The sequence below is a fragment of the Urocampus carinirostris genome, chromosome 15 (assembly GCF_059441175.1).
Source record: "Urocampus carinirostris isolate Australia breed hairy pipefish chromosome 15, RoL_Ucar_1.0, whole genome shotgun sequence".
NCBI classification, from domain to species: domain Eukaryota; kingdom Metazoa; phylum Chordata; class Actinopteri; order Syngnathiformes; family Syngnathidae; genus Urocampus; species Urocampus carinirostris.
The window spans coordinates 17,430,597-17,453,317 of record NC_142363.1 but is presented as its reverse complement, the minus strand read 5'-3'; the positions used below and the strand labels follow the sequence as shown (position 1 = coordinate 17,453,317).

At 36.5% G+C, this 22,721-nt stretch overlaps 2 protein-coding genes across 2 annotated transcripts in view; both read left to right on the top strand.

Annotated features, from left to right (window-relative positions):
- atg2b (autophagy related 2B) overlaps positions 1-7,501 on the top strand; it is a 29,102-nt gene extending 21,601 nt beyond the window's left edge. The window contains exons 38-43 of the mRNA XM_088354107.1: positions 70-139; positions 222-304; positions 2,504-2,625; positions 2,756-2,910; positions 3,852-4,001; positions 6,721-7,501. Coding sequence (XP_088210233.1) covers positions 70-139; positions 222-304; positions 2,504-2,625; positions 2,756-2,910; positions 3,852-4,001; positions 6,721-6,951 — 811 coding nt within the window. The 3' untranslated portion in view covers positions 6,952-7,501. The remainder of the gene's footprint in view (positions 1-69; positions 140-221; positions 305-2,503; positions 2,626-2,755; positions 2,911-3,851; positions 4,002-6,720) is intronic.
- Positions 7,502-9,944: 2,443 nt separating this feature from the next.
- tmed8 (transmembrane p24 trafficking protein 8) lies at positions 9,945-21,407 on the top strand. Its single transcript, XM_088354779.1, has 6 exons — positions 9,945-10,105; positions 10,388-10,499; positions 15,163-15,244; positions 16,469-16,559; positions 16,656-16,949; positions 20,561-21,407. Exons 2-6 carry the CDS (start codon positions 10,390-10,392, stop codon positions 20,776-20,778), a joined length of 795 nt encoding a protein of 264 aa, XP_088210905.1. The 5' UTR covers positions 9,945-10,105; positions 10,388-10,389; the 3' UTR covers positions 20,779-21,407.
- The last annotated feature ends 1,314 nt before the right edge of the window (positions 21,408-22,721 follow it).

The following is a 22,721-nucleotide window of genomic DNA, read 5'->3' as shown; positions in this document are numbered from 1 at the left end:
TTAAATTTTAAAAGAAAATCAAAAGGACTCTTAAGGGCCTTCTAATTAATCTTTTTTTTCATGCCACAGGGAGTTTAGATTCACTTCTGAAGTTCCCATTCGCTTGGACTATCATGGAAAACACGTCTCATTGGAGCAGGTGATGACTCTAAATTAGGATTTTTTTTTCTGTTCCACCTCCTATTTGTTTCCTGATCGCCATTTCACGTTTTTTTCCCAAGGGAACATTTTCAGGGATAATTATTGGCTTGACTCAGCTGAACTGTTCCGAGCTCAAACTGAAACAGCTTTGCTACCGACAAGGGTACGTTTTTGTTTTTCTAAATTTTAAAAAAAGCACCTGTGACCAGTGTTCCCTCTAAGCTGCGCGCGTGCGCAAGTGCGCTCTGCTCGCACATTCTCGGCGCACAAGAAAATCTAGCCAGCGCACAAAAATGAGGGCTCAAAATTACTTATTAAGAAGCGACTTAAGTCAAAGTTACAGTGCATGAAGGTAAAAATACACAGGTTCCCCTGACGTTGTGTCCTAAATGCGGTATTTTGAAGTCGAACGAAGTTGAGTAAAGTTAGTAGAGTATGTCGAGAACCGGCTTCTTCGGCTCGGCTCACTAAAAAGGGTCCTAAACGGCTCTTCAGGTTGTTTTTGCTTCTTTAATCCCAACATGACCAAATATTAAGTAAAATTATGCACAAAATTACTTAAGGGAAGGGGGGAATAGAACAAAAAAGAAAAAAACACCAAGATGAAAAAGTAGTGAAAAGTTGAGAAAAAAAGAAACAAAAGGAAGAGAAAAAAGAAGGAAACGTTTAGAAAAGAAGCCAGAAAAAAAGAAAAGAAAGAAATGTAGGAAAAAAGTAAATAGAGAACAAAAAGAAAAAAGTAACAGCTCGGAAAAAATAAACACAATGAGATTTTTTTTAAGGATTTAAAAAAAAAAGTAGAAAAAAATACACCGAAAAAAGAATGAAAAGTTAGTGTTGCATTCAAATAATTTCCAATTATATCAAGTGAATCGTGTTGCCAACATTGTACTTCCACTAAAAAATGTGATTAAGTACAGTTCTGTATCTTACAACCGACTAAATAAGCCCCCAAAAATGTTAATATTTCACGACAAAATATTTCAGGAAATAAAAAGAAATGGATATCTTGTCAAAGAATTGTAAGAACAAACGACGTATGTAGGCCGTACAACCTTTGCAATAGTACATGAGTCAATTCATTCAAAAGAGAAAAATCATTTTGCATTGCCGGAAACTCAGCAAAATGTAACTTGATGTCAAGTTTTGGACAGGTTTGATAATTAATTATCTTGCCACACTTGGGATTATGGTGGCTCACTGTTGTTTCAAGCGTTGCTCATCGACTTTGTGTGAACGCTCAGACCCGTGGAAAATTAGAGGGAACATTGCTTGTGACTAAACCACAATGAACCAATAATGAAATATTGAAAAACAATGTAGTGTCAGTCCTTGCATATTAAATATTTTCAAATTTTGTTTTAAATCAAATACAAATATTTGCTTGTAATTGGCAGAGGAATTATTGCAATACCTAATGCTCATTTTCTGAATTTGACAACAAAAATAAGAACTAAATATTTCTTAAATTGAGCAATATTTCTGCATTTACAATTTTAAATATTCTGGTTTTGGATTAATCAATTCAAAAAGAACTTTACATCTAATATCTTGATAATTAAAGTAGATAATTCATTAAAAGAATTATCAATTATATCAGCAGATTCAGGCCTACAAAAAAGTCTGGTATTTTCCTGACTATGAGGCGCACCGGTTTAGAAGGCACATCTTCAAAACAGTGTGCATATATAAGGCATACTGGTTTATAAAAAATCCTCAGATAAAAAATCCTCAGATAGTTAAACAATATAGATATTTCACAGAACACAAACAAAATGTATGAGTTCTGGATTTAACACAAAAAAATATTCATAAATGGTTACTGTTTGTATTAGCGTTTCACTATAATTAGAATTTCCAATTGTATTTACCAAAATATGGTAAGTCTCCAAGGCACCCCATATTATGAGGCGCACTTTTGAATTTTTGGCATATTTTTGTTTTTTGGGTGCGCATGATAGTCTGGAAAATACAATGATATTTGGTTCAAGCCAGTATAGGAAAGGCATAATTTAACTCAGTAAAAATACAGAACAATGAGACAGAGTTTGCCAAAAATCCAGTTATTAAACGTTTTTACTAGGGTATTACAATCACGTGTCATTTATTTACTCATTGAAAAGTACATTTTTTGTTTGCATATTTTCTGAATACAGTATATTTCTTTGCACAATTTGTTATTTTTAAGTATCAGTAGAACAAATGCCATATATGTTCATAATCATATTGAAATAGAGTGGGAAGGACAACAGTTTGTCTACTATATAAAAAAATGATGAATAATCAATAAATCAATTTTATAACACGTTTGAGTCTGGTTATCCTCTTTTGAATGTTTATTTTCCCTGTAACTGTCTTGCAGTTTATTAGGCATGGATAAGCTCTTTTCCTATGCAATAAACGAATGGCTTAACGACATAAAGAAAAACCAGCTTCCAGGCCTGCTGGGTGGTGTGGGGCCCATTCATTCACTGGTCCAGCTGGGTAAATATCGCCTTATTTACCATGCATTTGCTTATTGTCGTTATCAATGAAAGCCGTTGTCTCTTGTGTTCCTCTCATGTAATTTATACAGTATCTTGCAGCCCAATATGTAAAATTCCGTTCTTTGCAGTTCAGGGATTTCGGGACTTGGTGTGGCTCCCAATTGAACAGTATAGAAAAGATGGCCGCATTGTGCGAGGATTTCAGCGTGGCACCGCTTCTTTCGGAACATCCACAGCTATGGCCGCCCTGGAGCTCACCAACAGGATGGTGCGGACCATACAGGTACAGTACATTATGAAACAAATGAACGTAACTATGGTTTTATGTGGGGCTGCAACTAACGATTACTTTCATAATTGATAAATTGGTTGATTTTTTTTTTCGATTAATCGATGAATCGGAATTCTAAAAGACATTTTTAATTTTATACTCTTTATTAAGATATTGGATTTTCGGACAGATGGAAAAATAGTGCAGAAATCAACCGAATATTCTAACGTAAAGAAAGTAGCTTTTTTTGCAAACCAATCAGCCCAAGTTGTGTATCCTGGTTTGTTTAAAAGTGGATCGGCACAAGGCCCTTGCTAGTTGCTCAGAGACGCTAGCCCCATTAACATTGGCAGTGCTTGAGCTGCAATCTTTTATGATCTCCACTCTTAGCTGAGCATTACTAACTGCTACCGCTAATTGCTGTACAATATATGAGAAGCATTAGTGCTTCCCTCAATTGTCATGCAAAACACTCATTTTTCAATTCTAAAAAACCTGATGCTGTTAAAAGGCGTAGAGCAAATGCAGTTAAGAACATATTTCACTGACACCATTAAAAATATCATTTTTTTCTATACACCGCTGATAAGTTTTTTTGTTTAGTAGACACTCAAAATAAGGAGTGAAGACATCAATAGATTTTGAACTTAAAAAGAACAGAAGAGGACCCAAAACTCAGATAAGAAATTCCACCCTGTGCTGAAATCCCTCCCTGAGCCAATTATTTTTAATTAAATCTCCTAAGTTAAAAAAGCAGATCCACCTTAAGGGTGTCGATATCAAAGAACCGCAACATAATTTGCCCAATAGTGAAAATGATATGAACAATATATAATAGTCAAAATAACAAACTGGAATCTAATTTAGTCTTCTTAGCAATTGTTCAATATCTTTAATAAAATAATAAAGTTATCATCTGCTTTGACAAAAATTGAAATTACTTTGCTTTATAGGCAGCAGCAGAGACAGCTTATGACATGGTGTCCCCGGTGGCAAATGAAATGGACACAAAGAAGGTGAAACGATTCTCACACTACGGACTTGCCCATCAACCAGTTGACCTGAGAGAAGGCGTAGCCAAAGCTTACACTGTCGTAAAAGAGGTAAACAATTACCATATTTTTCTCACTATAAGGTACATCAGATTATAAAGCTCACCTCCAAAAAAAGTTGTCTGTCTTACATTTTTTTAATATAAAGTGCACTGGACTATAAGGCACATGAAAAATACTGTAAGAGCTACTGTAGTTATTCCTAAATAACAGTTGCACATTTGATATAATTACGGTATGTATTAGTGCAAAGATAAATCAGTCAGTTAATGTCGCTGACCAAGATTGCAAGACATGGCATGCAACAAGTCTTGAACCCCTGTTTGCGGCAGCGAGAGTACCGAAACCTTATTACTGGATCACCAGTGATACAGGTGTCACACTTCAAGGCATTAGAGTTGATATCATTATCACACTGTGCCATAAACGAATGTTAGAGAATGGAGAAAACAGAAAATCATCCTGAAATATATAAATAAATGCACAATGAAGGATATGACTCTGGTGTATCTGACATTGAATTGGACTTTGCGTTTGTTTATATATTGCAGGGTGACTTTCATTTTTCCATTCTCTAACATTGGTTTCTGACACTGAGTAAAATAGTTTGATAATGCCTAATGCATTTTCATATGTTACCTGTATCACTGGTGGTTTAGTGGTTAGGTTTTAGCACTATCACTGCAGTTACCTGGGTTCGATTGCATACCATGTTTTGCGATTTTGGTCAGCAAACAACGTTCTATACCGTATTTTCCAGACTATATATCCTAGTTTTATTTATAGTTTGGCCAGGGGTGCGACTTATACCCACATTATTTTATCATTGAGTTATTAATTGGTCTTACTGGTACAGAGATCCTCCAGTTTTCACAGGTAATGGGGAGCAGGACCACCCGCAAGAATTGAACATCGTCGAATTAGTGTTGCACCCTTATTAAAGCCCCCAAAGGGTTGCATTACCTCAAATTTACGTCATTACCGACATTTAGTATACGACTTTATCAAAATAATAACTATTCTATCTCCAAATACTAACACACAACACAAAATTGCAGTGTAATGGATGGTTTTATTGTCATTATACAAAAGTAAAACGAAGTTGTAAGCGCTTCTCCTTTCAGAGTAGGAGAGCAATTTGGAGAGAGGCTAGCTAGCTGCGCACTAGCATCAAATGTCCTACATTTGAGCAATGGTCAACATAAAAGAGTCCAAAATATAGCGGTTTCCCACAAGTTGTAGCTCCAGGTTGTTTATTTTATGGTTAGTACATCTGGCATTGAGATACAGGCTTCGCAGGGGTAGTAGCTTGTGAGTACTGTTAGCTTAGCCGTAGCACTAGGGCAGACCTGCAGCTTCAATTGAATCCCGGACTCGATAACAGTCAAGTGAGCACATGGCGCGATCAGACGTTTTTTGCACTCTTCTGACTTCCCTCAGAGACTTAGCTCTAACTGCTCGCCAAGATTGTTACGATTTGAAGATGTTGACTGCGAAGGCCCACCCTGGCTGTTTGACTGACAGCACACACAAGCCTATCATATCAGCACACACGCAAACTGTACCATGCAGCAGCACTTACTCTGTGTCAAGTCAAGTCATGTTTATTTATATGGCCCTTAATCACAAGTCGTCACAACGGACTATACAAACTAAAGGTAAGATCGGGCCTTAAACTTCCAGCCCAACCCGGCCCGCGGGTACAAAAGACCAAACCAGCCCGAACCCGACCAATTAACTTGATTTGTGCTCTCTGTGACCGCATAAGATACGTTGATAGCAATGACAATTAAGACAATTCTTTTAAATATCCACCAAGGAGTGAACCAGTTATAACCAAAGCGCAAAGTAGCGAGGGGTCTCTGTATATCATTTCACATATTATATTTACATTAAACCACAAAAGGGTGCTCTATGGATGCGTGGATAATTTCATCCTTGCCCTATTGTGGGGTAGACATTTTTTTTTCCGCACAACACTGGTATTTTATTAAAAAAAAAATTGAGAAGGGGCTTAACAAAAATGGTACCAAAAAGAAAAACATATTTTGCAGGTTACAAGTTGCAAATAGTGAAATATGCAGCCAAAAACGGTAATCGTGCAGCTGAAAGAAAGTTTGGAGTTAGCGAGAAGCGGAGGTGGCGATAAAACTTATGTAAGCAAGGTAGAAGCGGAAAGAGGAGAAGGTGCATCATCAACTACCCGAGTTGGGGGAGTTAGTTATTTACCTGTAAAAATGACACAGAGGATGAATAATTTTATTGGATTTAGTGATTTGGAGTGAGGCTGATAGTTTGGTAAGCATTTTCTTCATGCTAGAGTTAATTCAATAACTCTTAATATGTTACGTTGTTACTCACATTACCAGGCATGTCAATCATGTAACCTTAGTTTAGGCTACTGTACACTTATTTAGTCTGTTGTTCTCTATTTTATTTTAATTCTAAATTGCCTTTCAAGATGACATGCATGTTTTTGATGTTGGATTTTGAAATTCATACTCCAGATGTGACTTTGTCCTTCTTAATTATGCATCTTTTGGCTAGTGTGACTTGTATTCCATAGCAACTTTTCCCCCAGAAAATGCGTTGCGGTAAAGTCTTGCACAAATAAATAATGTGTGCATTTACAAGTTTATCCATTTATAAGGCTCACTTTTAAATTTCTGTCCAATTTGGGGGTTTTAGATGTGCTTAATAGACCAGAAAACCTGAAAGGTTTCACGTGCATTTCCTTTTGTGAAAGCTAAATTGCCATTTTCATCGCCAGGGCCTCACGGACACAGCGCTTACCATCTACGACACGGCCACTCGGGAACACGAACAACGCGGAATGACGGGTGCAGTGGGCGGGGTTCTCCGTCAGTTGCCGCCTGCGGTGGTCAAGCCCCTCATCATGGCCACAGAAGCTACCTCCAACGTCTTGGGCGGCATGAGGAATCAGATTCATCCCGACGCTCGGCAAGAGGAATCTCAAAAGTGGAGACAGGGCGAGGATTAAAATAAAACGTCTGTCCCGGTTGTAAATAATTTTCATTTCATAATGGTTGAGCTCACCTGTTCCCTCACCAGTGCCTTTGTGTTAATGTTCAATCAAAGGTACGCATTTAAGTCTTATCCGTGTCAGGTTCTGTCATCTTGTGGGAAAGATACTGTACACCTAACCTGTAATCATGATTTTTTTTTCTGTTATCCATTTCACTCAAATCTCTAAAGATGTGTTTAAATGCGGCACAGTTAAGTCTCTGCACTTTTAAGGAACTTGTCCATAGAAATGAATCCCATTATAAGGCAGCTTTTTATTTAATTGTATTGTAGGTAAATATCATGCTATCAATATTGCCAGGTGTCCACTTGGAGCTGCTTTAATTTTTTTAAACAACATTTTGGAATCTAAAATATCAATTAAGACCACACGTCATTTTATTTTCTCCTCCACTACGTGCTGCACTCTACTTGTTTTCATGGAAGTCTTGTACATAGATGTACAGTTCATTATTGACTTTGTATTAGAAAGCATGAGTGAAATAAATAAAAACGTATAATGTGAAGCATTCATTGTCATTTGTGCTAACCGGTGATGTGCACTGAGGAACATTTCTAATGAGTGAGGCTTAGAAATAAATTAGCCTATATCATATTCATCATTTGAATGGCGCAGCAAGAAAGCAATATATAATCTGCAACATAGATATAAGGCTTATTGTCTGAACTTAACTTATAAATGAAATTTATGCGCTGTTCCTTTTGAATAAAAGCATCAATAGATCTGTAATCCTCTATTATCGCTGTGACATTTCTTTGTAGGTATTGATGCATGTTCCTTTAGAACCCATTAAATTACATGTGGGGTTCACCATGGTTCAGTTCTAGGCCCAGTACTTTTAAAACTGTATATGCTTTCCCTTGGGGATGTCATCAGGAGACACAGAGTTAACGTCCATAGTTGAGCTGACATCCAGCTCTACATTACCGTGACCCCTGATGACACAAGTCCGATAGATAGCCTTTTAAATTGCATTTCAGATATCAAGTCATGGATGGCAGAAAACTTCTACTTGTCTACCAGGACAAAACAGAGAATTTACTCATTGGTCCTGAAAGTAGGAGAGAGAAACCGTTACCCAAAATTACAAGACTTTAAACCATTAGATGACATAAAAAAATATTATTTACGACTCCTAGCTTAATGTTATTCCACATATCAAAAACATAACTAAAATTGTTTTGTATCATCTCAAGAATATGGCCAGAGTCCGCCCAATTTTCTCGAAGGCGAACACGGAGGTACTGATGCATGCTTTTATATATTCTCGTTTAGATTAGTGGGTATTTTACTGTCTTGTATGCTAAATATTTTTTTTACAGTACTTTGGCATTTTTTTGCCTAAAAAGCTTTACAAATAAATTTGATTTGATATAATGGAAAACAATCCACGCAATGAAAAAAAGAATACTGAATGGCTTGACTTTGCTAGCTTTCTAATACTAGCCTTAATTACTGTTTATGTTTGGGGCTGAGGTGTGTGCCAAATCACAATCCTTAGTCTCATCGCCCTCTGCCATGAGACGAGAGATTCGTGCCTTACTTTGAATCTTCAGAGGCTCAGCACAGTAATACGTTACACGTTGCTCCTTTTGATTAAAAACATCAATGGATAGGTACTCCCACATTACAAAAAAAGTCCAGCTTTGAGGAAAAATACTGGATGGCTTGCTTGGCTAATAACTTGCTAATACTATTTTCAATTCTCTTAATAAGGGTTAAGGTGCACCAAATTAGAATTATTGGTCTCAGTATCGCCCTCTGACATAAGGCAAGCAAATTGCGTGCCTCACCCTACATTTGCTCAGTACAAAAATGCATACCTGTCAACCTATACGCTTTTGCCGTACAAAGTACGTTTATTATGCATTTTAAGACGTGCATGATGTATAAGAAAATCTGTACGGAAAAATGCAAGTTTGTCAATTATGGCTACCATCCAGTATACACCGACTACAATGAAACGGCAAATCAATCAAGTAAAACGAGTTCGAGTTGTGTAGTGAAAGGAAGTCCGTCTCTTTTTAGAGAACCGTCTTTTTCGGCTCAACTTATTAAAGAGAGCTGGCTCTCAAACGGCTCACTTGCTTTGATGCATTATATCACTAATTATTATGTTGTGTAAAGAAGTTAAGAAAAAAAAGGAAGTATAAAAGGACAAAATTAAAAAAGACAGGTTTGTGGTTATCCCTTTAATCAGTATATTACCAACAATAATTTAATCCAGAAAATGAATTAATAATTTGAATAAGAAAATGTATCATTCTACTTAATTATATTTGCATGTATTTTTTCCTTCAACAGTGAACGTCCAAGCTACTTCATTTTTGAACTTTTTTTAATAATAAACTTCATTCATGTCGAGCAACTCAGTATCTCACAACAAAATGTTAATTAACAATATATATGATATAACGAAACACATGTACAATATAACATGTTAAACTACATAAATAAACATGTTTGGAAAAAAAATGGAGTAAGATTATTTTGTATTTTATAAGGGAAAATACGACAGTTTGTAAGGGCATGGAGCCGTGAAGGTTGACAGGTATGAAAATGTAGTTATTCTTGACTTTGTATTAAAAAGCACGAATAAAATAATTACAAACATAAAATGTGAAGCATTTCTTTTAATTTGTGCTAACCAGCTACGTGTGGTGACATGATATACTTATTGTATTAATAATGTGTATGATATAGAACGTAAATTCAGGAATTTTGTAAAGGAAACATCCATGAATTGTGAAGTTAAAGGAGACATAACTTTTACACAGAGTAAGTTTAATATCTAATAATTGGATATTTTGGATTTTATTTTACCTTACAGTAAAAATGATTTTTGAACATTTGAAAGCAATTACTGTACAGTACCTTAAACAACATTTCTCTACATAAGAACTCCAGCAATCACAAGATCTCGCGAGAAGAGCTTTTCAACTTCACGACCCGTGCCGCTTTCACGAAAACACGGAAGTATCCAAATTTCCACAATTCGACACGTCACATGACTGCAGTGCAATGGAAGTGTGTTCCGAGGTGTTCTGAGTTCGATTCCGGCATTATCGCTCGAAATTTTACACTTATCCTTTTTTGGTGCTGCGCACTGGTAAGAACCTTTGTCTATGCAGTCAGGATGCAGCTCCCATTTTTCTCTCCTTGCACCAGATAACGGCGCTAACTAGCATCCTGTCAAAAACACATTTCAAGAAGATGGGGATGTGCGGCCTCCTTTACTACTCCAATTCAATTTTTGATTATTTAAAAAAAAAAGCTTTTACTAAACATTGTCGATTCGCGCTGCATTTCGTTGACCCTCCCTGTCATCCGGAGGGGCGGTGCTTCATCTCAGAGTCGCGCACCAACGTCTCGTTTTTCTTACGCTTTGCAGCCATGGAGAGATTGGAAGACGCTTCGGAGCTCCAGTCGCGACTATCGTCGCTTTCATTCTCGTCTTTCCCGGGAATAACATCCAAACAGTGCGACAGTGATCTGACGGACCGGTGAGCACATTCGAGCATCGTGTTGTGTTAAATATTTTTATAAAGAGTCGGTTTTTTCGTGTAACTTCGTAGCCGCACAATTGAATGCTAAATCGTCTATCAAAACAATTGACACATTTTAATAATTGACACATTTTGCGCCAAAACAGTACCCATTTTTAAATTCCATTTCTTTCATTTCGAAAGTAGGGCACCTAACATCCATCCATTTCCTTCACTGTTTATCCTCAGTAGGGTCGCAGAGGTGTTGGAGCGAGCAGGGGGCAACCAGTTGCAGGGCACACAAAGACAGACAACTCATGGATAATTTGGAATATTTTGGACCTGCCAATTAGCCTGACATGTATGTTTTTGGAATGTGGGATGAAACTGGAGTGTCCGGAGGAGAATCTGCAAACCCGGCACCGGAAGGCTGGTAGCTGTATTTGAACCCATGACTTCAGAAGAGCAGTGCCATTACCAAATATGGATGCAAGTGCCGATACCAGCCTTTTTAATGTATCAGTACTCATAATTCTATACAATACCAGTCCTTTATGAAATGATCTGCATTTATATAGCGCTTTTCAAGTCAATGACTTCCCAAAGCGGTTTACAATGTGCTCCACAATTCCCAATAGTGGCCTTGCAGCCATGTAAGGCGCTAACCTGCTTATTGGGGGTATTAGGGGTTCAGTGTCTTACCCAAGGACACTTCGACATGTAACACGGACGAGCCGGGAATCGAACTGGGATCCCTTGGTCCCAAGACGAGCGCTCTACCTCCCGAGCTACTCATAAATCATAGCCACACAGTTTTAGTTCTCGTTTTTTCCCCCCAGCCTTTTTTAGGTTTCTGGGTACCCATCGCAGCTAGATGGTGGAACATCAGTTCAGCTCCCTTCAGTTTGAGCTCATGTTGTGTGAAACAAGTGCTACATTCTCAACACATGAGTAATTTAAAACCAGACGTTTATATAAAACTTCATGTATTTTTGCTTATTATCTATATTAATATTTTTTGTACCCGGCAGTCAATAATACACACTGTCCCTTTAAGTAAGGGCAAGTGTTGTACATGTGCCAATACCAGTATCAGTACTCACAATTATATACGATAGCAGCATCTACTGCCTTCTAGTGGCCTTTTAACAGTCAGTTCAGTCATGTTTATTTGTATAGCCCTTATTCACAAGAAGTCTCAAAGGGCTGTACAGAAAATACACAGGTAAATTCGATTCATGTGTGTGAATATTGGTTACATAACAAGGTGCGAGCAGAGTCCTTTTGTAAAAATGTCACTAAATACTGCAAACCATTAATGATAAGAATTAAAAGAATGCTAAAAGGGAAAAATATGAGGGTATTTGAAGGCATAAATGTGAAACTGGAGTGGAGATTGTAACAGTGACAATAAAGGTATATTCTATTCTATTCGAAATAAATACTTTTAATTAAAAACAAAAATGTTCAGATTGATAACTATATAAATATTTTTAATTTATGTAATTGTTAAATAATTAATCTGTGATGTTTAATGGCACTTGTTTTAAACTGATATTTTTTGACCAACAAGTATTTATTTTTTCAATAGGCCTATTTATATGATGGTTCGTGTATCTTTTGATTTTTATTTAAACCAATAATTATTTTTTTTTGAGCGAAAGATGTTTTGTTTTTTAACCACAGGGATGCGCTAAATGACACGCAGAGTGCCAATACCAAATATGGGTTTAGGTGCAGATACTGGCTTTTTTAAGGTATCTGTACTCATTATTTTATATCTCCTGTCATCTAGTGGCCTGTCAACAATTTAAAGTTTTTTTAATAATCTGTCATTTTTTGCAAATTAAAAGGAATTATACATGCTCAGGTATATGGTATCGTTATCCATGCCTACGTAAGATTTTGGTATCGATTTTGCTCCTAAAAATGTGGTATCAAATATCCCTTCAAATGATAAGCAATGTTTTTTGGCAGTCCTAGATTAATCAGCTTGTATTAAGATAATTAGGCTTTATAGTAGCAAATTCCAAGCCACAGCTCCCAAAGTATAAATGTAAAATGACTTAAAAATCCTATGTTCAATTGCATTTGAAGCTAAAGCTAGCGCTAAACCTTTAAGTGTATTAATGGCATCAACTTTAGCATTTATATCTTCTGCCTGTCATTCTTCATTACTGGCATTGATAAACATTTTAGGGTTGATTTTTAATTTCTGGGACAAGCTAATTGCAATTGCATAATTGCCCCCCTGATGTTCTCACTACATAGTGTGCAACAGCACTTTAGTTAGGAATATTAGATTAGAAGGAGGCAACTACTGGGTGATAATTAGCAAATCTGCTCGCTGTTTCATACCTATGTTAATTTTTATAAAAAAAAAAAAAATCATAGTTTGAGAAACATTTAATTCTTATACATAGTTGAATCCCTACTTAAGGTCGCCTCCATGTTTTTTTTTTTGGGCTACTTGCTGCTACGCTGTGCTCTGTGGCACTGGTTTTCATTCGCATTAGACAATAGTGTCCTGTAGGCGTCAAATATTATCCACGATGGCTTTAAACTACAGAGACTCCTCGCTACTTCGCGCTTCAATTATAGCTAGTTCACTGCTTTGCATTTTTTTTTCAAATGAATTGTCTCTATTGTCAGGCAAACACGGAGGTGCTGAAGCATGTTTTATATTGTATTGTTTAGATTATTGTAATGCCCTGCTCTCCAGTCTTCCCCAAAATAAATTTGCCAGCTTGCAGCTACTACAAAATTCAGCAGCATGTGTGCTAACAGGAGGGATAACATTACACTCGTCTGAAAATTTCTGCTTTGGATCCTTGTGTGTTTTTTTTTTTCTCTTAAGGTGTTTTTACTAGTTTTTAAATGTCTTAATGGACTTGGGTCAGCTTCTCGGTCTGATTTACTGATATAATGTCAGCTCTCGTTGTCCCTGAGGTCCTCTGGCAGCAGCTTGTTGAGTGTTCCCATGGTGAGGACCAAAACCTATGGTGAAGCAGCATAAAGCCACTTTGGTCCTCACCTATGGAACAATCTGTCGGAGGACATCAGGACATCAGGTCTGCAGGGACTCTTGCTATTTTTAAGAGGCGGCTCAATACTCACCTTTTTTCAAGACCCACTTTGTTAATATGGCTTTTAATTGATCAGTTTGATTTAGTTTTGATATGTTTAACCTCACATCTTTTACTGTATAATACTTTTTATTTCATACTTTTATGTTTTGTTCTGCAACTGTTTATAGTTTTTATTTATATTTTCATATTTGAGTGTTTCTTCATTTGTGGGCACCTCATTGGTAGGGTGTGGTTCAATGGCTGAAAATCCTGAGGCCATCGGCTGCCATCCCTATCAGTGTGGCTAAGCCTCCCTCAGGTCCCTTTCCTGTCATGGTTAGTCTGAAAAGTGCTTTACAAATGTATTTGATTTTAATGATTTCAAGGTATCATGCGTTGTGTTCTGAGCAGACAGCAGAGAGTAAATGCTATCACGGGGGCTAGATCGGCAGGGCTGTCTGTTTGCACGTTTCTGATAGGCTGGTGTATGCTGCCAGTCAAAGAGCACTAGTCAATGGATCCATCCAAAACAAACGGCAACAGCCGGCTTTCAGCGGTTCGTTACATTGAAAATCAATTAATCCATTAAATCGGACTCTTAGGAAAGTCAAAAGAGCACAAAAATGTGGTGATCACCACCTGGTGCTCCGTGGATTATTATCGGGTTCGGGAAGCGACTGAGGCGGCGTCAGGAGAAAAGGAAAGACCGAACGAGAATTAAGAAACATTTCAACTGTACCTTTAACAAGGGTGAGCAAACTTTTTGGGTCGTAGGCCACATTGGTGGCAGGAGGAAAAAATGATTGATTTTATTTTTGTATCTACTCAAATTCGGTATAACAGTAATCCACACGGTAAAAAGATCATGTATGTAGACCGTTTTATTTTTCTTCTTTGCATTTATGAATAGATATCCATGCAGGCATTTATATGTACATGTTAAAATTCCTTTTTTATTTCTTTCTAAATACATTTTTTTATGAAATTGATTTTAAAATGGTCAGAATTAAAGCAAAGTAATATATTAGGTCCCGATTTTAATCTTTAAATCTAATAATGTGACAATTACCAAGCCTGACGGGTGGTATGTGGCCTGCGGGTCGTACTTTACCCAACTCTAACCTATAAGATAGTTTGTGTCTTTAGGAAGAATTCATTAATATGTGCTCTATTGTTAAAACTTATTTTGCAGGGTTTTTGTTTGCAATATACATGTACTGACTAGTTAAGCACTTTATCTGACCATTTTCTGGAATTTCTATTTTGTTCAAGTTATTACTTATGAAATAATTTAATCCGGCAAGTTAATAAAATGTGTGCCCTATGGAAAAATCAGTGTTGAATGGTGAAATTCAGTGTTCAAAGCTCAGCGGTTTATCAAATGTGTGAACTTTGGGTGACCCCTTACAATCCCTATGCGGCCCAAAGGCCCAGATTTGTTTTTAATGTGTAATTGTGGTTTTGTTCTCTTTGAATAACTCTGTACTAGACAGAATCACAATTTTCTATTAATGAGACTCTTCTCAATGTAAACACCAGTTGCCTTTTCTTCTAATGTTTATTCCTTGAATTCTTACCAATCAAATTACATTTTTTGTGTCTATCTACTTCAGGCTACCTAACACGGACCTATCCACAAACTTAAGCAAACCGCCAGAACTGACCAATATGGATGCATCTGAAGAGTGTGAAGAGGTAGGTATAAGTCTAGGACTCTCTGATGTTTAGAATATTGTGATAAAGTTATTCTGTATCACATTAAAAAAAAATCATACATTCTAGATTCATTTAAAATAAACTGAAATATCGCAAGCCTTCTATCATATTGCTGACAGCCTACAAGTATACTTTTCAAAGCTATCAAATACTATGAATTTTTCGTAGTTGACTACGCCAGCTAATGGAAAATTATAAAACACACATTTTCTATGACACTGGCCAGAAACATTTTTGACTCTAAGAACCATGGAAGCGAAGTATTTTGAAGGCTTTTTTGTAGGAGCCAAAACATATATTTAAAGACAAATTTCAACCAAACCATCAAACCCACTCTCCATTTAAAAGCTAATTCTTCAGGGAATTTCTTTTCACTGTGTGATGTTTGATGATTTGATCAAATCATGAAATAATCCCATAAAAGCCTGTGTCCAATATCAACTATCCATCCATCCATTATCTGGACCGCTTATCCTCAGTAGGGTCGCGGGGGTGCTGGAGCCCATCCCATCTATATTTGGGCAGTGGGCAAGGGATACCCTGAACTGGTTGCCTGCCAGTCGCAGGGCACACAGAGACAGATAATTCGCTCGCTCATTTAATATCAACTAATATAGGATTTAAAATTTGTCACCATCCTGCAGTTTAGGTTTTTGAGGTTCACTTAGACTGTAATTTTTGTCATAAATCATGGTTTCAAAACAAGGTGCTAGCAGAGTTGTTTGTTAAAAATGTTACCAAATATTGCAAACACGAAGTATATAGCTGTATTTACCTTCAAGCTTGGGAAATCATTGTTTGTCCTCCATTCCGTTATAGTGATGCTGATCTTCGACTTTTTTGAAATCTACAAACATTCGTCCACAACTGCATCATTTATTTCTATTTCGTCATTTCTTCTCGTTGGAAGAGTTTGTTCACACACAAAAACTTGATCTTGCTTCAAAATGAAGCAGCTATAGACTTAAATACCAAATAAATGCTTGAATCAAGATTTTTTTTTTTTGTTTGAATTTGATAACCAGTAAATTATTATTTTCACAAAGCAGTAGGCATTTTAAGGGGTGAAACGCGGTAGTTTGATGCGTAAAGCATTAGTATCTGCATGAATGCATTACAACACAGTCCTGTTCATGTCCATGATGTTGATCAGCTGTACCACAGAGTATTTATGCTGTTCTTATCTTGTTTGTGTATTTTGAGGCTAATGGTGAGGCCCCTGCTGAGCACGCCTGTGGGGACAGAGGTGAGAAGAACAGCGACGGGAGTCCTCTGCCCTCCACTGAGATTAAAGGTCCGTATGTCAAAGAGAATGAGGTTGTTGTATTGTGCGACGTCAGTTTGTGTCTGGCTGGATTTAGTAGCGCTCCTTTTGTACATTGTCTCCCAGCTGAGTCCCCGCCCCTGCAGCCCCCGTCGACATGGACATCTGCCGCTCTCAAAGAGCTGAAGGCCAAACTTCGAGGAGAAAAGGACAGTGTGGTCACTGTATATCGAGGCGACATCATGACGGTGCACGTGCCGACTGTGCCCGAAGCAAAAAAGGTGTGCTGGGAGTTTGCCACTGACGGCTACGACATCGGCTTCGGCATCTATTTCGACTGGACGCCCGTTACCAATCGGGCCATCACCGTGCACATCAGCGAATCCAGCGACGACGAGGACGAAGAGGAGGAGCTAGAAGGTCAGAATGGAGGCAGGGAGTCTGCGATAATGTCATATTGAATGGATGAATGGTCGTCTCCTTTCAGTGCAAGTAAAACAAATTAAAAAGCTAAAAATGTGTATAGAGGATAAATGTATGTATATGTATGTATATATATATATATATATATATATATATACACAATTTATTATATGATGTACACGATTTTGCACATTTTACTGCTTTATTCAGGGTATTGGTGTTCCTTTTTTACTGAATTCTTTGGGTTTTTTTTTTCGAGTAAAACATTGAATTTTCATTTTTAAAAATCTTTTTGCAGTAAATTAAGTACCATAACCAAGGGGTTCAACTAAGTCTATTTTTGCGGGAGTTTTGATCGAGTTAGGGTTCTGATCATCCAGTTTTCCACAAGAAAACCCCTCTAAGAATATACCTTTGTTTTTAAATATCAGTTCTAAAAATAAAAAAATATTGAGAATTAGTAAGTAAATAAATATAAAGACCACTTATGTGAGTATAGAAATTAAATTATTCCAATTCAGTTTCTAATGTATGTCTTTTAGCCTTCAATTTTCTGAACATAAACTATTCTGAACATGGTTTCTTGCAAAATATTGACATTTAACTTCTGTAAAGTATGACGAAGCAAATTCAGCCAAGTTGTTTTACAACCATGGTCAAGCCAATGAAAAATGTTTCACAAACAGCCGAAACTCACCGAAAATGATATGTGTGTTGCATTTACTTTCCTTTAACCTTTAGTTCAACCATAGTGATGATCTACTTCCTGAAGGGAAAATCCATATCAGACTCTTAAGATTACATATTAAAGTTGGGGCCTCACAATAGCGTCCCGCAGGCCTCATCTGGCCCTCAGGCCACATGTAAAAGACCCTTAATTTAAAGGGACAGTATGTATTATTTGGAGAGTCCTCGTTGTAAATACAAAAAAACTTAATTCATTAAAAAAGATTGATTAAAAAATCAAGTATACATGAGCTATCTCATAAAAATGCATTTTTTTCCATCTTTTTATTTTTTTCAAAATACTCATAAATTGAGAAATTTGCATATATTTTACATATTATGAGCCTCACCTACGGGGATCTGTCATAATTGTCCACCATCTTGCTGCTACGGTTACCCCAAAAAACCTGGTGAAAGCTGAGCAAAAAGATGAGAAGGAAAAAATGTGCAGTTTGGTCACTTAGAGTCTCCGTAGTTTGTATTCTTCTCTGTGCTTTTTAGCACCAAATAATGTTCAAATAATACACACTGTTCTTTTAAATTAGTGTTCTTATCTTACTTGATTTTTGCTATTTTTTCCTAGTAAAACCTTTTATACATTGTTTTTCATGTTCATTGTAGTACAAAAAAACACAATACTTTAAAATAAATGCAAAACTTCTGTGCTAAATTTCTGAAAGTTTTTGCTCAATGTCTTATTTTATATTTTATTAAATTTATAAATATTATTTTTCTTATTCCTGCTAAATAAATTACTATCCGTTATACTATTTGACTAAAATATTTCTTAAAATAAACTTTTAAACGAAGTAATATTTGTAATGAAAATATAATAATTTAACATTTTAAACATGTTTTCATTTTATTAATTAGGAATTATTTTGTATATAATTATATGTATCAGTATATTTGTTGTTTCTGTACAATAAATATAGAACACAGACTTTAAAATAATAAATGGCATGTTTCCTATTTCAAAAAATGTGTGAATTATTTCCATTTAGTTTAGTTTATTTCTATTTTTACAAAAAAATCATACGAAATTAAAAAAAAAGCAGCATTGTCTCAGAATCGCCATGTCGGATCATTTTAACCATTTTACAAATTCCATAAAATGCATAACATCTTTTAAAAATATTTTAGTTAAATGCTTAGTGGATTTGACATTAAAAATGAGTAAAATTATCTGCTAATAACACAAGAATATTTTACTAGAAAAGGTAATAAGTTCCTTTTTAAATTTATTGCACCAACCTTTTAAAACTGGATTTTGTTTAACAGTATTAAAGACCAGGAAGGTTTCTTTTGGAGGACCGCAGAACATTTCAAATCTGAAAGAAGTAAAATTGATCGGAGTTATTGCTCAAAAATTGAGCATAAATGATGAACAGTACAAGAAAGAAATTACCGTATTTTCTGCACTATGAAGAGCACCGGGTTATAAGGCGCACCCCCCAAAAATAGTTTTTTGTCCTATATTTTCCATACATAAGGCGCACCAGACTAATAGGCGCTACAGTGGGAACCTCAACAAAACAGTCAGTTAGAGTCCTTTGAGACATTTTTGTGATTAAGGGCTATATAAATAAATTTGACTTGACTTGACTTGATAGTTCAGTCAAACGTATTAACCCCTTAACAATCCGACGGCTCGGAAGGAAGCAAATACTTGTCTCAGACACGTACGGACACGGTGTCTGTACGATGATCACTCAAATGTGTCATTCCACATATCTTTAGGAAGGTTAAACTCTTGGGATTCAAAAAATGCCAACCATTTCTTAGTTTCTATTTTATTTTTCACTGGCAACTGTGTGGACAGCTAAGTAAGAATTTCACTGTGCAGGGAAACGTGGTTCTTTACTGTGCATATGACAATAAACACTTTGAATTGAATTGAATTTAAAAAAAGACTCATCACAGAAACATCAAGATTAGTCTAAAAATAGATACTGGGAAAATATAACGCGGGGGTAGCTCACCAAAGTCATCTTGCAGCCATCACATTCAATAATCATACGCAACCATGGTCCTCTTGGAGTAAATCAAAACGTGTAAAATGTTTACACACTCCAAAACGAGCAATAATGCCGACAAATAAAAGAGAAAAATCCGCCAAGAAGCATCTCTGCATCAATGGACGTTGTTTGTTGCTAGCTGTCTGTTTAGCCCCATGATTCCTGATTACAAATACAGACTACAGTAGTAAAAAATGTTTTATCCAGGCCGTAGAGCAACCAAACTTGTGATTCACATCTTTTCCGGATAATTTCAGGCTTTGTTTTGCCCAGCTTAAGCCTATGCGAGCCTGTAAATGCTAAAAAGGACCCGCCTCCTTTACCTCCGAATAACTTTAGCCAATAGTGACCGATTCAAATAATGATTGCCACATTGGTTAGGAAATGAAACGCCGGTTTATATATCCCAGCATACACCGCGGACTACTTCGCCTACGGAGGGAAATCTAGTCGGCTGCTGCTTGCCTTAGTTGTGAGACCCTGCGACTCAATATTGATCCATTTATAAGGTGCACTGTATTATAAGGCGCATGGTCAGCTTTTGAAAAAAAATAAAGGCTTCTAGGTGCGCCTTATAGTGCGGAAAATACTGTACTTGTGCTGAAGAAGTCATGTCTCTATGGCAACTGATAACAGAAACACTTATAGTTCTAAACCGGTTAAGTCAATCATCAGACTATAACTCAATAGATCATTCATCTTCTACCCCCAAAAACTGAAAGACGCTGGAGTAAAGTCCAGGTAAATAGGATTTCCTACGATAGAATTCTAGTCTGGCTTACTGCGTAGGTGTCAGGCTTGATGTAATTTTCAGTTTGTATATTTGCGTTTGTGACTTTGTGGTTGACGCGATTTCCATGGCAGGCCCGGTCACCAATGGCGACGTGGAGAAGGGCTCCAAAGCACAAAGCAACTCCAATCTAGCAGAGCTCTTGCCCGTCTACCGCCAGGACAGCCATCTTACCGTCTACGGCGGCAGTCACGATTTTCCCGGGGAGGGCACGTACCTCTTCAAGTTCGACAACTCCTACTCCCTATGGCGGAACAAAACGCTTTATTACAGAGTTTATTACAGTGCCTGAAAAATGCCAAATTTTGACGAATGTACCATTTCAAAGAAGGAAAATCGCTCCTATTATGAATGCTAAAGCTATTTTAACTGATCATCTATTTAGAGTTGAGATACAGAGGTTACATATAAGGCATATTTATTTTTTACCATTCAGCTTGTGTTGCCAAATGTAAACAAAAAAATCAAAGAAGCCTTTCATTTGCATCCGTGCCGTTTCAAATGCAATCAAATTTGTACTGTGATATCTATTAAGTAGCGGTTATCAGGGAAGAACCACGCAGCATCAACTTCTAAAATGTATCGTTAGTGATTTGCAGTTCTTTCTTTCTCATTGTGCAGCAATGTGTTGTGTATCAGTCAGAACTATAAACCTATGGACGACCGATTATGCCATATGTAAAAAAATTGAATACCTAAAAACACACCGTACAGATAAATGGACACAGACTTCACCATATTATACCTTTTTGTATGACATAATTGCAATTTATTCATTTACTCATGCAATTTGTCGTTTAATTCTTCATTTATTTTGTTGTATTTTTCATTCGTTTTGGTATGTATTTTGTCGCGTATTTTGTCATTACAAAATGTTATTGAAATGAGGGCAGAACAAACTGGCTACACTTTTCACCTATGGGTCGAAAAACTAACTGACTAAATACATGATGAAATACTCGACAAAATACACCACAAACGTGACTAAATACATAATGAAATACACTACATAATAAATGACAAATTACACAATAAAATAAATGACAAAATACCTAATATAATACATGACAGAGTACATGATAAAAGTCAAAATAAATGACTATACGCACTACAATAATCATGACTAAATACCCAACGCAATACGCCTTAAATTATGACAAAATTCCTGATGAAATACCTGAAAAATAAAAGACGACCTAAATGCATGTCTACCTCAAAGACAAAATACCCAACGAAATTCATTACAAAATACCTTACCAAATTCACAAAATACTCGACAATAGAGCAGCATGATTTTCGGGAAAAAATGTTATTGCGATTTTTCATACCAGTATTGCAATTTCAATGCAATTTTGGGTTTTATAATTAAAGTGCATTTTTTTTTGCCAGTTTCGTCTTTTGTCTTTTTAACTTTCGTAATCAGCGCCCTCTTTTGGGGAGATTTGTTAAGGTTGCTGTCTGCTCACGTGAAGCTTCCACGTGTGGGCGTGGTGTGCTTTACCACGCCCTTTTTGGCACGTGCCAAACTTGCCTCTGATTGGCCGGCACTTATAGAGCCCAAACTGACAATTCTGGTTGGTCAAATGCTTCATCACTCAAATAACTAGGGAAATAGAAATCCTTGAAAGAATTGCAGTGTCTTGCAATTACACATTGCAATATCAATTGGATTTTGGTTAATGGTGCAACCCTACACTACAATATAACTGGCAAAATACACGCTAAAATAAATGACAGCAAAATGGATACCGTGATAAAGACATGCATGAATAAAATAATAACTTGCATTTCTGTTATATAGGTATTACCTTTTTGTCTATATGGCATATAAGTATTTCTTCATACATATGGCAAGATTGGTCCTCCATATAAATCAAGAATGTACTGAAGCAAACGTGTGCGTGTGTGTGTTTTATTTTTTTTTACGACACAATTTGTGCCGCTCGTTATCACATAAAGCTCTTATTATGTAATAGTGATTCAATATTTACATTTGCTCAGTCCCTGGCTTTAATTTGTTGCAGTCGTGTTACTTCTCAATGTCGTACGTTAACAGGTCTACTTGTGAGTGAAGGTTAACGTGTTTGTTTCTTCTGTATTTAATTGTCGTGTTCTGCTGCATTTTACATTCTTTGTGTCCTTTTTTTCCATATCTAAGTTATGACCTTCCTGGAGATTTATATATTCCACAATAAAGAAAATATTGTCTACTTGGCTGTGTGAGTGTTAAGACTG